This window comes from Anthonomus grandis, chromosome 1, assembly GCF_022605725.1.
Source record: "Anthonomus grandis grandis chromosome 1, icAntGran1.3, whole genome shotgun sequence".
NCBI classification, from domain to species: domain Eukaryota; kingdom Metazoa; phylum Arthropoda; class Insecta; order Coleoptera; family Curculionidae; genus Anthonomus; species Anthonomus grandis.
In genome coordinates, this window is record NC_065546.1 from 8,842,130 (window position 1) to 8,857,183 (window position 15,054).

Sequence of the window (15,054 nt, forward strand, 5' to 3'; positions counted from 1 at the left end):
TTTGGGTTCAGGAATATTTAATGACTTTTCAGTGAGTTTTTTGTATAAGGTGCTATCTTTGAAAATTCCTGAGTCACTATCTTTACCATAGTCTCCAACGTAAAGCAGTAGTTAGCGTCACATAAAGCCATTAGCACCAAAGAAAAAAATGTTTAAAATTATAGTACATAGATCCGGAGTTTGGAGGCTGAATTATTCGAATGTGCTTTCGATTGAATGCTTTTGTTGAAATTCTTCAGCTATTTGTATCCATTTTTCTTTACTCTTTACTTTCTTTCTCCCATATCACTTTGCACACTTGTTGAATTGTACCCGATAATATAGACTTTCCAATTTTATAACCATACTGCAATTCAGCTAATGAACAGGTATCTGTCAAGTCGCAGATAGCTGCAATAGAATAATAATTTTCATGTCTATTTCAGGATCAACATTACAGAAGAATTTACATGCTGTATAGGTATATGACGTGGGAGATATAAAAAAAATTAAAACTTTAAAATCTGGAGCAATATCTAAATCTACTTTGGCGTATTTTCAAAAGTTAACATTTTTGCAAAAAAATAAAAAGTGACAGAAGTTTTCAAATAGAGGATTATAATGATAACGATGTTCCCGAATCAGCTGATGGAAACAGTGACAGCGATTTCAGACCTCCGGAAAAAAAAATCCACTTGCTACAAAGAAACATAAACTGTATCCAACCGACGAACACTTTGCCAAAATATTAGAAAAGAGCATTAACCAAAGAAGACTTATAAAAAAAGAAAAGGACGATGAAGATAAACTATTTTGCCTATCATTATTTAAAGAACTAAAGAAAGTACCCGAGCACAACCGGCTAAGACAGAAGATTGAATATATGATTTAATAGCACGCAACCAAATACAGTCAAATACTCCGCAATTCCAGAAACGACAGCCACTACTTTCTATTTACAATTTTCTACATCAACAAAACAGCCATTTACTTCATACAATCAGTACAACGCACAACCCCAGGAACGCCAGCAGCTACTGTCTTCTAGCGCATCTCAATATGATATTTCGTATTCAACAAATAAGTCATCTATTTCTTACAGTCAACATAACGGAAATTCCCAGGAACGTCAGCCACTGCCTAGAAACAACAGATTAGGTGCACAACAGAATTCCGTCACTATGAATGCGGATGATTCTCAGTATGGATATACCACATATACTGAAACAGATACTACAAATACAAATTCACAATATACAGCATCACCACTATCTAGTGCAGAAACTTAAGAACTGGATTTGTTTAATAGCGATGAAAACAGTATGTACTTAATGAACAAGTGTAAAAATGTTTTTGATTTATAATAAGAGAGAATACCTTATTCACTGTATTATTACCTATATTTAATTAAAAGCTTACCTTAATGTAACAATGACTTTTTCTTTTAGCGATATGCAGTATCGTATAGCATTATCACTACCCTTTAATTAGTTTTTAATATTGCTCATTAAATAGTCAAATGACGTGACCGACACTGAAATAGTTGAAAATCTTCATGTCTTCTCAGCTTTGGATATAAGATAATATATAGACTCAAAGTGGTTCTCTCGCTTAAAATTGGATGCACCCAATATCTTCTTTCTCTTCGTCGACGTCGATGTTTCAGCCTCCGAGACAAATCCCGAAACATGTTGCCTCATCAACTTCCATCTTCCACGACAAACGACACTACAATGCTGCGTTCTCGCAAACTCGGAATCAAAAAAAGACAGATAATCGCGGGCTGCTGCGCTATCAACGCACGACCATCGGAATACATCATTGCGCGTTAACGAGCTACAAACGTGCGTTGTCGCGCGACCATGTGAACTTAGCCTTATTTAAGCATAAATAGGCATAACTTTGGATAAAAATCTTGGCATGTTTGATTCTTTTAATAAGCTTAATATGGATATAGAGTGAATGAATTTGTAACTAAAGAAAACTTAACTTAAAAACTTAGGTATTTTTGTACCTATTGCGCTACATAAAAAAATACTTTGTAGATAAATGAACCCAGAGAAATCTACACAAGTTTCCCAAAATATTATTGCCTCTCATACAAGTGTTTGGAGACAACTAAAAAAAAAGCGTTTTTTAAAAAGCGCGATTTAAGTCATTTAAAGTTCATTTAGTTCAAAAACTGCATCCTGGTGATGCTGAAAGACGTGTTTTTTTTTTAAACTGGCTAGCGCAAAAAATTACTGAATATCCCAATTTTCTTGAGAATTTTATGTGGATCGATGAAAGTATATTAACAAACTGTGGCATTTTTAACAGAAATAATAAATGAATTTGAACCCAAAATAATCTACGACAATTTCGGGAAATTCGGGCACAAGCACAGCGATTGAGCATTAGGCTCTTAGAACATTAAAAGGCCGTTCAATGTTCTAAGATTATTTTTAAAAATTTTGCATCCTTATTTTATTAATGCAATTCTTAACGGAGTTTTTTATTACCAGTTTTTAAGATCCGACTATTTGGAATATGATTCCTTACGAAAATTACCTGTTAAATTTATTTTTTATCTATTTTTTTATTTACTAACACGTGTTAAACCTGATATACAATAAAATTGTTAATAAAGTTTCCCTAGTTTTTTTTTTGAGTAAATAGATTAATTTAGTCTCTTTTGAAATATTTCAAGTGTTTCGAAAAAATAAGGGTGTAACCCTGAACTAATGTGGGTGCACTTTTACGGTATTGCATTGCTATTTCTGTTCATCTTGTATTTATAAGGTGTAACATTTATTTTCAGTTTATATATTGTCTTGTCATTTTATGAACAGCCTACTGTGACAAATTTAGTTTTCTCCAGAAATTCAGGTTTTAAAAAAATAAAAAAAATTCGGGTGATATGTTATAATAAAGTAAATTTTTTAAATATTTTAAAAATGCTAAAACTAAATATGGCGGCCATAAGAAAAAACAAAGTTGATGATGGTTGGCAAAAAACGACACGTCATATTAAAAAATTCAAAATTTCGTATTTTTTCGAATATCTTCGTAAGTATTTAGAATTTTCAAATTAAGCTCAAAAATTCTCAAATTTGCCTCAATTTAACCATATTCATATCTTTTAGAGATCCCCATGTTGAGGGTCGAATTTGAAACACCCTGTATAATAAAACATTAATTTATTTGTAGCTTTTATTACCTCGCGGCTATTAAGCTAATTCACTTCTAAGCTTTAAAATAAAAATTTCCTTTAAATTCCACATTTAGACATTATTATAGTCATCGATGTATCGTTGATTTCAAGTTACATTTATATTAACCTAATAATATTTTTTCAATAAATTGGTTTAAATCGATAAAATCACCTGGCGAAACAAAAATAAACTACAATAAGAAATGCTCTTTTAGTTAGAGATCCCTAAATAAAAAAAAATAATTAGATATATGCTCTCAAATGCAAACTCTAGCTCTATCGATTACATCTAGGCGCGTGCGTCACATTATCGTTCAGCAAAAAACTCCATACGCTCAGTTTGGATAGAGGCGAGGAGTTTGATTTGGCCCGCCGAATTCCCAATTGTTACTCTCGTGTGAGGGTCTTGCAGCCTCCCACATCAGGAGCAATGTTGTAATTTGGTTAAACGAGATGATTGTGTTGTGTTTGATATGTACCTTTTATTTGATTTTTTCTTCTTTAGCAGGTAAGTAGTATTTAAGTTCCTAATGATATTAAAGATTAAATTATGAAATAATATTAAGAAAATAATTATTTCGATAATATATTTATCATAATTTTAACCGGAAAAGATAATTGCTATTTTGGTTAAATTGACGAATAATAGATCATTCAGAAAAAAAGTATATAGATGGTGACAACGTTTTGTGTACTTAATATTTAATACGTCCTAAACATTTATAGATAATTAATATCCATTTCCATAATATTCCATTCTTTCCTCATTGTAATTATGAAATAATCTAGAATGGTAGTTTTTAAGATACAGGGTGTCCCGAAATTATATCGCAATATTTTACCAGCCACATCTTTGTCTAAAAATAAGACAAAAACTTCATATACAGGAATCTTAAAATAAGTGAATCGTTTTCATGTTACAAGGTGTTTTATAATTCCTATTAAAGATGGTTTTTTGTTAATATTTTCGAAACGCCTGGTCATTATTACGGTGTTACTAACTGATTTTATAACATTTTACGCTTAAACATATACAGAGTCGATTAAAATTAGTGGTCAGCAAGGTTAAAAATGTCAAAACTTTTTTCTAGCTACTTTCTAATAATTTCGGTAATAAAATCGAAGAGTCAATATTTTTAATTAAAAAAACGTGCTCTTGTCTTATTTCGATAGGGGCCCTCATTTTTTAAATAATCAGACATAAATGTTTTGCAACCTACACTCAAGTATTTTTGATCACGTTTAATAAAGTAAATAATTGAGAAAAATTAAAACAATTAACTTATTAGCTAAGAAAAAAAAGCAAACAAAACAAACAAATAAAATAAAACAAATTATAGCAAATGTTCAAAGTGGTTGCCATTTTGTTGGAGACACAATCCTGCCCTACGCCTTATTGCGCGAGTAGCTTTTAAAATAGAAAATGGATTTCCCCTTATCTCATTAACCGCCCAATTAATCCTCTGAATTAATTCTTTACGGGTATTAATTTCTACAGCATATACCAATTCGTACCCCATAAATAGTAATCTAATGAAGTTAGATCTGGAGATCGAGGAGGCCAATTTATAGGACCACCACAACCAATCCAACTTTCAGCAAAATGGATATCCATCCACAATTGACGAACAATACGTCCAAAATGTCGTATGTATGTATGTTATCCATTCACAAAATTGAACCCTCAGCGCAAAATCGTCTGACATCAACTCTTGAACTCTCTGGTTCAAGTTTCATTCTTCCTATCTAAAAAAATATTTTTTAATTTTTATTATTACCTGTCAAATATATAATAATTTTTATTATCCTGTTTTATTATTATGTCGGCAGTATTTTTTTTTAATAATTTCTATTGGGCTGGTGATATATGTGGCCCGTGACACTGTTCTGATGCTTGTTTCAGGATTTTCTTCGAAATAGTTTAAGACGTTTTCCAAGCTATGAATTGCTTGTGGCCTGCCTTGTCCACGAGCTCTTCGAAAACTTCCATTTTCACATAAGTTATCCACCGTAACTTAACAACCGTTAACAAAAACTTACCTCAGACGATTTGGAATTCGTCTGACGGGAAATCTTCGGCGATACTCATGGTCAGCAGCTAACGAGCTGCCATTACACAAAAAGTATATCGCCCAACTCTTGATTCGTAAATCTCTCCATAGTTTTAAAGAAATAATTTACACAAAGAACAATTTAACTTTACTAACGTAAATGTAAAATAATTGAAATGCCAATCAAAACGTCAAACAAAATTCAAGCAATAAAGAAATTGTCAACAAGTACTGCCCACTACAATTTTTTATTTTTTTTATACATAGTTAGCTTTTCAATACCATGAGATTAACTTAAACTTAATAATTATTTTTCTTGAAACCGGAGGCTTCTAACGAAAGAAAACAAGAGTATCTATTTTATATGAAAATGATGGTTCGTTTTAATTTTACTATCCAAATAAAAAAAAGTAACCAGAAAAAAGTTATGATATTTTTATCTCTGCTGACCACTAATTTTAAACGACCCTGTATACATTTTAGCACAAAATGTTAAAATTAATTAGTAACAATCACAGGATACGATGAAAATTTCGAAAAATAACGACCAGGCGTTTCGAAAATAACAAAAAATCATCTTCAATAGGAATTAAAACCCTGTAACATGGAAACGATTCACTTTTCAAGATTCCTGTATATGAAGTTATTGTCCTATTTTTAGATAAAGATGCCGCTAGTAAAATATTGCGATGTAATTTCGGGATACCTTGTATATTTTTAATTGAATAATATTTCTTCTTAGAATCCCTTCTTCTTATTTTATCAAGTTTTTTGGATTATGCCTGTTTTTTCCATGTCTCTTTTTTGTGCTTTATATTTGATGTTTATTTCATGTCGATAATATTAAATCTTCTAAAAACAAAAAGGGTACAGATATTTTACAGTAAACGCAGGATAATAAAATTCCAACTCTGTAGAGAATAATTATGCTGCGACCCATATTAAACTACACAAATTCAGTTTGGAGGTTCCCGAAATAGGTTATATTTTCCTATTTGTTAACGGCTTTAAACGATTTGTTTTGATCGATTAACATGAATTCTCAAACAAAACAATAGGTCTAGGGAAAACAGTTCTATATAGTAGTTAGATCTAGACTCAGTGTTGCTATTTAAATATAAGCTGGTTGCCATGAAAGATCAGAAATATCAAAATTCTTTAGGGTAATCATTAATTTTTGAAATGTTAGATCTCCAAAGTGAATTAACGGTTCGATTCAATTCAAGTTTCAGACAATATATTTACATATTGTAAACGAAAATTGTTATGAATCATTTTTTTCCTTTGGAAACAATTTTCATTTAATTTCATTTCAAACAACAATGATTCATAACAATTTTCCTTAAAATGTATTCCTTAAAAGAGCATTAGTTTCTGAAAGGGTCTTAATAATAGTATTTTTATTACAATTGCAATTTTTAATATTCTCAGTTGTTATACAGTGCATCCGTAAAGTAGCGGATAAATTCAATAAAAATGAAATGGACCGTTTCTGAAAAAATTGCTCGAACCCGTAGGTTTTAATATTTGGTTTAGGGTTTTTCTACGTGGAAGTTAAATATACAGGGTGACTAAAAAAAGACATGACGTCATCAATACGTTTTTTAAAAAGTGGTTACAGAGGCAATTTTGAACGAAAAATGATGATAAAATGTAAAATTAAAGAAATCCCTATATAAAATAAATGTTCGAATTGAGCATCGTTAACCTGACAATAACCAAGGCGATTTAAAAATTCTTATTGAACGTTGTCAATGACATCTGGAGTAATATTTCTAATTTCTTGGCGTATTTGTTCTTTTAAATCTTCTAAACTCGCGGGTTTAGTGACATACAGTTTACTTTTTAAGTATCCCCATAAAAAGTAATCGAGGGCAGTTAAATCTGACGATCTGGGTGGCCATTCAATGAACCCTTGTCTACCTGTCCAACGATTTGGAAAAACTTTATCTAGATAATTGCGAACAGGTAAAGCATAGTATGGCGGGGCTCCATCTTTCTGAAAAAAAAAGATCACGTTGGTCCAAATCCGGATACAAAAGGGATAAGATCATTTGGAAGGAAGTCTAAATTCCTCTCACCAGAGAGAGTGTTATCAAAAAAGTAATGTCCTAAAACTCTTCCTTCCACTAGACCGCACCACACATTGACTTTTTGAGGGTTTTGTGTATGACATTCTGTAAACCAATGAGGGTTTTCGGTCGCCCAGTATCGACAATTCTGTCTGTTCACATGGCCGTTTAGAGTAAACGTTGCTTCGTCAGAAAATATTATCCGTTTTACAAAATTATTGTTATGATTACATAATTGCTGCATTTGCTCGCAAAATTAATTTCGGCGGTCAAAATCATCTTCCGATAGCTCTTGAAGTAAGAACATTTTATAAGGATGGTGCTTTTTTAAATACTTTTTGCACAGTAGATCGCGATAAATTAACATTAGAAGCCGTGCCTGTGGCTTTGGGATTATCTTGGACCGTTAAGCTCATCTTCTTCAGTTATTGAACCCCGACCGAGCTTTTTGAGTATCCCGAACATGCCCGAATTCACGAAACTTTGCTTCAACTCTGCCTACCATGCTTTGGCTAATAGGCGACCGATCAGAATGAGTTGCATTAAACAACTGAACCACCTCCTTTTAAGTACGCGACATACCTCCGGAACCAATCATGCACAAGATTTCGATTGTTTAACCTTCGGTTAATTTTCTCATATTTCATACAATAACAGTAGGTAATAAAGTAAATTTACTAATAAAACGCAGGATAACCCCTCAAAAAGAATAAACACCACTTGCAAATGTAAAGATACTTCAAATAGTTGCACCAAAATATATTCAATTTGTGACACTGATAATAACAACGACAACAACAACTAAAAAACCAAAATACCAACAGTTAATATAGATAGGTATTAATTTAATTTTACATTTTATCATCATTTTTCGTTCAAAATTGCTTATCTAACCACTATTCATTTGTACCATATCCTTTGTAAAAAATGTGTTTTTTCTGATTCTGTTTCCATTTAAAAAACATATTGATATCATATATTTTTTCGAATCACCCCGTATATTTAATTTCGACGTAGAAAAACCCTAAACCCAATATTCAAATTGACGGGTTCGGGCATTTTTTTTCAGAAACGGTCCATTTTATTTTTATTGAATTTATCCGCTACTTTACGGATGCACTGTATAATTATCTACACATACTCGAGTTTTTAAATATACAGGATGTCATTAAAATGGTTAATTAAAAAAATTCGGGAGGTGATAGTACTCCTAAAACTAGTAAAAAAAGTTCCTATAAATATAGGGCGGAAAGTGCATATTAGAGGCACTGAAAGGATGAATTTAAGAAACGGTTTTTTCAAATTGTAGGCTTAAAAAACGAGATAAAATTTTGGAAAAAAAAACCACTGCCATAAATTTCGACTCTAAATTAAATGGTGATTCTGAAAAATTATTTGAAAAATCGGAAAGAGTAGTTTTTGCAAGGGTAGACGTTGGTCTGGTTTTCGTAAATAACTTTTTTCTGAAATATAAGGTTATTTCTTTCGCAACGTGGGTTCATTTTTTGAAAACTAGATACTGTTTCTACAAAAAAGGTACTCTTCTTGCACATCGATCGAGCGATGGTTTTCGAGAAAATTGAAGGTTTCATTTTTTAAGACTACAATTTAAAAAAATCCTTTCAGTGTTCCTAACTCCCTTGCTACGCATTTTCCGCTCTATACTTATAGGAAATTTTTTTGCTATTTTTAGGAGTACTATCATCCTCCAAATTTTTTTACACCATGTCTCTGACGTCCTGTATTTATTATATATGATTTTTTTGATCAAAGTTAGAGTAATAATATCACCGATGTTAAATATTTTGTTAGGAACTTATGTGAAAAGGTATCAGAATTTATTTCTGGTTCATTCTTATTGCTTCATACATTTGTCCCCGGCCTTCTCATAGTATATAGTACTTTTCCTCAACTAAATTATCCAACCAACTAAATGAGGCCTAATTTAAGTAATCCTTTAAGTAGCTTTTCTATGGCAATATGGTATGTTAATCAGAAAATAAATCTTAACAGTTTCTGACCTCATACAGTGCATATTCGATTTCATTATCAAATAATTGTTATGATACATCAGGCAAGTACTAAGAATATTTCTAAAAAGCATTGAGCAAATTCTTAGTTTAAGGAAAAGTCTTTCTTATTTAATTAAGACGAAGAAAACACATCTCCTTGTATATCTGACCTTACTGAACCTATTTGTCCTTTTTCTAAATATGATATTATTACCGAATTGTATTTCTATTTGAAACACTGCTAAAGTAATAAAATGATCGTGAAATTTTCTAGGAAATATCATACTCCCCAAAAACTATACCTTTCCCAAGCAACCCGTAGAAGACTACTACATTAACTACGACTACGACTTCAACGGAACTTCTGAAGCAGACATTAAACCGGACTCTTTGATATTACCAAATCCAGAAAGTATGGATACAAAATCTTATGCCGTAGATGTTCTACCGAACGTAGAACTTCCGGAAGAATCCCTGGCAGATGCCGATCTGAAAGATCATAATTGCATCGATAACATTATGTACGTCTATTATGGAGGAAGTGGCAAAAGTGTCAAGAGTTATGGCAGTGGGATAGTGATTATTGGATCTGTGATGAGCTGTGCCGCCCAATTATTGACATTGTTTTGTGTATTGCTAAATAAGTATTATAAAGGAAGGAAAATTAGTATGATGCTGATTGTCGTTCATATTTTTCTGACCATGTTTGTATCGAATTTGTTTTTTATGTTGGGAGTTTATGTAAGTAGAGCGGAATTGGGTGCTAATCATCAATCTTACAAAATATTTTTTTAGTCGACAAAAAATGTTGAAAACTGCTTGCTTATTGCCATATTGATCAACATATTTCATCATCATACAGCTATATGGATTTTCCTGTACTGTTTGTACATATACAAGAAATTTTGTCGCACGTGGATTTCAATTATTTTCAAGAATATTAATTATTATACTTTGGTCACTCACTTATTACCACCTGTTATAACAATGGTAAGTAAAATGTGTATTTTTATGATGAATTAGTTTTATTTACTTACATCTATAGGGGCTAGATCAGATAGAAATTTCTAAATTAATTTTGTTTAATACTAACTATTCAAATATAGAGACGATATACGGATGATTAAATGAGAAAAATAAAGTTTCAAAATCTTTTTGCATTCCGATTTTCTTCTTTCGCTAAAATCTGTGTTTTGTAATTTTTATTAGAAATTTTGCGGTTAAAATACCCATGACCGGGCCAATATGGTAGAATAAACCAAATTATTCAAACTTTCGTTTTTTTTTTTAAATTAAGGCTACAAATGTGCAAAAAATAGGTCCGTGCTTTTCAACCCTTCCTCCCTTCCCCCCGGACAATTAAGAGCTGTGCTGTACATATAACTGTAAAAACTATTTTTGGATAACAAATTGACAAATAGTATCCAAATAATAAAAACAAAAATCTTTTTTCTTCAAATGTCGATGTTTTGACTTTTACTAAGTTATCCTTATGATTGTATACAAATTATCAACAATCAGTACAATTATCAACTTAAGCCACATCAAATCTCTAATCTACTGTTTCTAACATCGCCTGATCACATGACTTTACCCCCTCCTTACCTATTATTTATAAGTTTCCAAAATGCTTATTATTTATTATATTTTAGACTACCTACTACGCAGTACCAAACAGCTTCGAAACGAAAAAGTTCTGTTTCAAATCAATGCACAGGGGCATGATATTCAACTTTATGTTTCCGATTTGTATCTTACTAATCCTTACTACTATTTACGCGATCAGCGCCATGATACAAATCGAAAATTTGGAAGTGTCGAAGCTGGACGAGCATTACCAAAGCGAGTCATTTCAACAGCTCAGCAAAGAACTGGAACATTTAAAAGAGAAGAAAGATGAAAGTTTGAGTTATGTGGATGAAGAGCTGCATAGTTTGAGGGCTACAAGGAACTGTTTAAAGGCGCTATGCGTAATGCAATTGATGTTCGTTTTAAATTGGTTCATAACGCCTGTAGCGCTCGATGCTAGTCGTGATTCGACCGAATTGCCTTATTTTCAAAGTATTAGCTCGATGATATTGGTAAGTTCTTTTTGTATTTAAATTCGTCTCATCTGACAAGATTCCTCTATTACTAGAAACATTTATTTACACTGTAATTATGTCCTATCATTTATTTCGATTTAAAAATCGCGCCAATAATCGGACTTGAACTTGCCTCCTACCAGCGAGGGCTCCTTGCATAATAGGTGTACATTGTTTTGGAATATTTTATAACTTTCCACGAGCACCGATGTTGCCTGCCGTTCGTTCTACTAAGATGAACACAAATGCCGGAGAACAGCTCATACAGGGTGTTTCAGAACTATGGGATCAAACTTCTGGGGGTTGTTCAGTACAACAAAAGAATCCATTTGAGTATAGGAACCCATGTCCGGAAATGCGTCACTACGCCACTACGGCCCTAAGACGCGTTAAAATTTATAAAAAATATTAATTACCTAAATAGGATCTGCTGCATTTATTTTTACCTTTTATACGTGATACCATAACAACAATTGTTTAAAGGTCATGTTTAAAAATTTTATAGCTTACATTTTTTAAACATTTATTGCTAATGGAAAACTTTATCAATCAAGAATTGGCGGATATGCATTTGGCATACGGATCAACAAACTGCAATGCACGAGCAGCATCGCGGTTGTATCATGAACGTTATCCCGAACGACAGCATCCTGGATACAAAAAGTTTATTGCGGTTCATCGGCGGCTCGCTGAGACAGGCATGTTTAAGACCAAGATGCATGATACTGGTATTGCTCGAACCGTAAGAACGGTCGAATTTGAAGAAGAGGTGCTTCAGCGAGTTGCCGATGAACCATCAAATAGTACACGTGACGTCGCTAAGAATATGAATACGAGTAACGCTTCTGTCTGGCGGGTACTACACGAGCAACAACTCCATCCTTACCCTTCCAGAAAGTTCAAGGTATGACTGCAGCCGATTATCATCCTAGAGTTCAATTTTGTCGATGGCTTCTGGATCACATGATTGCACAACCAAATTTTTTACGATATGTTTTGTGGACTGATAAAGCCTCTTTCACAAGAGACGGTATTTTTATTAGTAGGAATAGCCATGTTTGGGACAAAGGAAATCCTTATGCAATTTTTCCAAGAAAACATCAGAATCGCTGGTCTGTCAACGTATGGGCAGGCATTGTTGATGATTATTTAATTGGGCCATACCTTCTACCGAAACGGTTAACAGATGTGCGTTTCTTGGAGAAAGTTCTCCCAGAACTCCTTGAAAATGTTCCACTAAATGTTAGACAGCAAATTAAGTGGTGGTTTCAGCATGATGGAGCGCCGGCTCACTTTGCTGTACAAGTACGCGAGTATTTGGCTCAGCGGTTTGGGCACCGTTGGATTGCCAGAGGTGGAGCAGTTTCTTGGCCTCCTAGGTCACCCGATTTAACGTCGCTCGATTTTTTCTTGTGGGGACATGTAAAGTCTTTAGTCTACGAAACTCCAGTAGCATCAGAGCTAGCCTTAATTGGATGAATAACAGCAGCATTTCAAATCATGACATGGGTTCCTATACTCAAATGAATTCTACTGTTGCACTGAACAACTCCTAGAAGTTTGATCCCATAGTTCTGAAACACCCTGTATATTCGCGGTAATTATGATCTTTATACTGTCCCCTGCGTAAGCTCATTTCGTCCCGAAATAATTCCAAAGATGGTGGATATCGATCGGCAGAAGGTTGCCCCTGTTGTAACAGGTTTTCTCCAGGGAACGACGCTGAGCAAACCAGTAAGTGCACTGTAAACCTGAAGACTAATTCCCTGTAAATTATCCTCTAGTTCAAATGCGGAATCCAAAAGATTCCGCATGCCAGCTTAGGAATTTCCAGTATTATCAGGTCCTCGACAAGCAACTCCTCCTCTACAGAACACAAAGCAACGTTATTATAGCTTGGCTTCTGTGGCCCTTCTTTCGTAAGCAGGTAGAAAATCTTTCTACCAGTCTCTTCAGCGGTATATTAAGTGGTGAATAAAAGTCGGCTTAATTATTAGTTGGTTATAGTTCACTCAAAGATATACGGTTGACTGAAAATAATTCTAAATAAAGTAAAGACATCATGAGTATTATATCCTTGACTGTAGACAAAAGTGTGTCAAAACACACGTTTCGGCTGCAGCCTCACCTAAGTTAAAATCTCTTGATAGTATATATATAAAGATTGGTAAATGTTTTTTATTATTTCATTAGCATCGGAACTTAAATGCCTTCTAAAGGTGTTACTACAGGACGGCCCACTAGAAAAACCCGCCCATGATCGCCACATTTTTGCGCTATAATTCCACAAAAAAATAGCATTAATCACTTGCTTACAATAGCCATTTAAGTTACCTCATGAAGAACTTAATTAGAACTGAAATTGTCACACTCAATTTTTTTCTATTTATATTAGACCCTAGGTAGGTAATTTAGACGTAAAGGTAGATATAATACTTACAGACCTAACATCCCAAATTTTAATTCGAACTAAACCCAGGTATAAATATATACACATATTTAAATTTTTTGCCATTAATCCTACCTACTTAATATTTTGCAATGCAGGTAAATATTTATATATAGTTTCGAATCCGGCTCTGATCACAAATACGATAATTTTGGGTCTTTTTATGATTCTACAGATTAATCAGGGTTTTATGGCGGTCAAAAGATCAACGGTATATCTTTGAGTGTACTCTACCCCGTTTTTTTTTTCATACCCAATTAAATTTTATTGCTCCATACATTTCTGAAACGTAATTTATTTAACCCACATTGCACTTTTAGAACTGGTTCGTGTTCTATAAGAGAAAAACACTTTTGCCGCTTATAGACTATGCGGTAGAAGAAAATTCTGAAATAAACCACCTAGAAGATGACGTTCTCTCTTCTGCTACTGAGGTGATTAGTATCGCCTCATCCGACAATATTCCTTTGTTGCAATCTGACAGTGCCACTGAACTGAAAGAGTTTTGCAACTTATCTGATACAAAAGATTGTGCCAATGACTATAATATTTCTACTATTAGCACTTAAGTTAGGTAAGAACATTATAATTTTTAGTGGGTAGGTACTCATTAGGATTTATTTTACTGGAGTACATTTGTATCCATTTTATATGAAGAAAAAGTTTTTATGGGTAAAAATATTACTTAGAAACACTGTTATTATTTAAAATATACATTGTTACATAAATATATACTGGGTGTTTGGCGGAGGATTAGCCAAACTTGGTGGGCATATAGATAGGCTCAGATAGAAGATATTTTCTTAATAAACTTATGTTCTAAAAGTCTCGGGTTTTTTTATATCATTGATTTTGTGTTATTTTCAGGATTTTCAAAAAATTATGCCTTCTGACATCTTTAAATTTTTTCAGCATATTTTTTACGTTTTTTTTACCTTTGTATTTAGTCTGTAATGTATCCTGAATCTAAAAAAATCAATATCAAGTACAAATAATACCGAAATAATTCGTTTTGAGCTCAAAAAGTTAATACAAGTAGCAAAAAAAGTTACGAAAGGTAACTTTAACTTGACGCAAAAAAAAACTAAAATCTATCAAGATGTTCAGGTAGTTTTAAAAACATCTCCAGTTAATACTCTTTTCTATGATATACGATGTGTAACACAAAGCCAACTAACTTGCCACAATTTATGACTTTAAAGGAAAATAAAGTA

At 32.9% G+C, this 15,054-nt stretch overlaps 1 protein-coding gene across 1 annotated transcript; it reads left to right on the forward strand.

The window, feature by feature from the left end:
* Positions 1 to 3,528: 3,528 nt before the first annotated feature.
* LOC126741508 (uncharacterized) lies at positions 3,529 to 14,666 on the forward strand. The gene is made up of 5 exons (XM_050447932.1): positions 3,529 to 3,680; positions 9,582 to 10,048; positions 10,103 to 10,297; positions 10,960 to 11,388; positions 14,161 to 14,666. The coding sequence occupies exons 1-5, from the start codon at positions 3,626 to 3,628 to the stop codon at positions 14,407 to 14,409; spliced, it is 1,395 nt and encodes a 464-aa protein (XP_050303889.1). The 5' UTR covers positions 3,529 to 3,625; the 3' UTR covers positions 14,410 to 14,666.
* Positions 14,667 to 15,054: the final 388 nt, after the last annotated feature.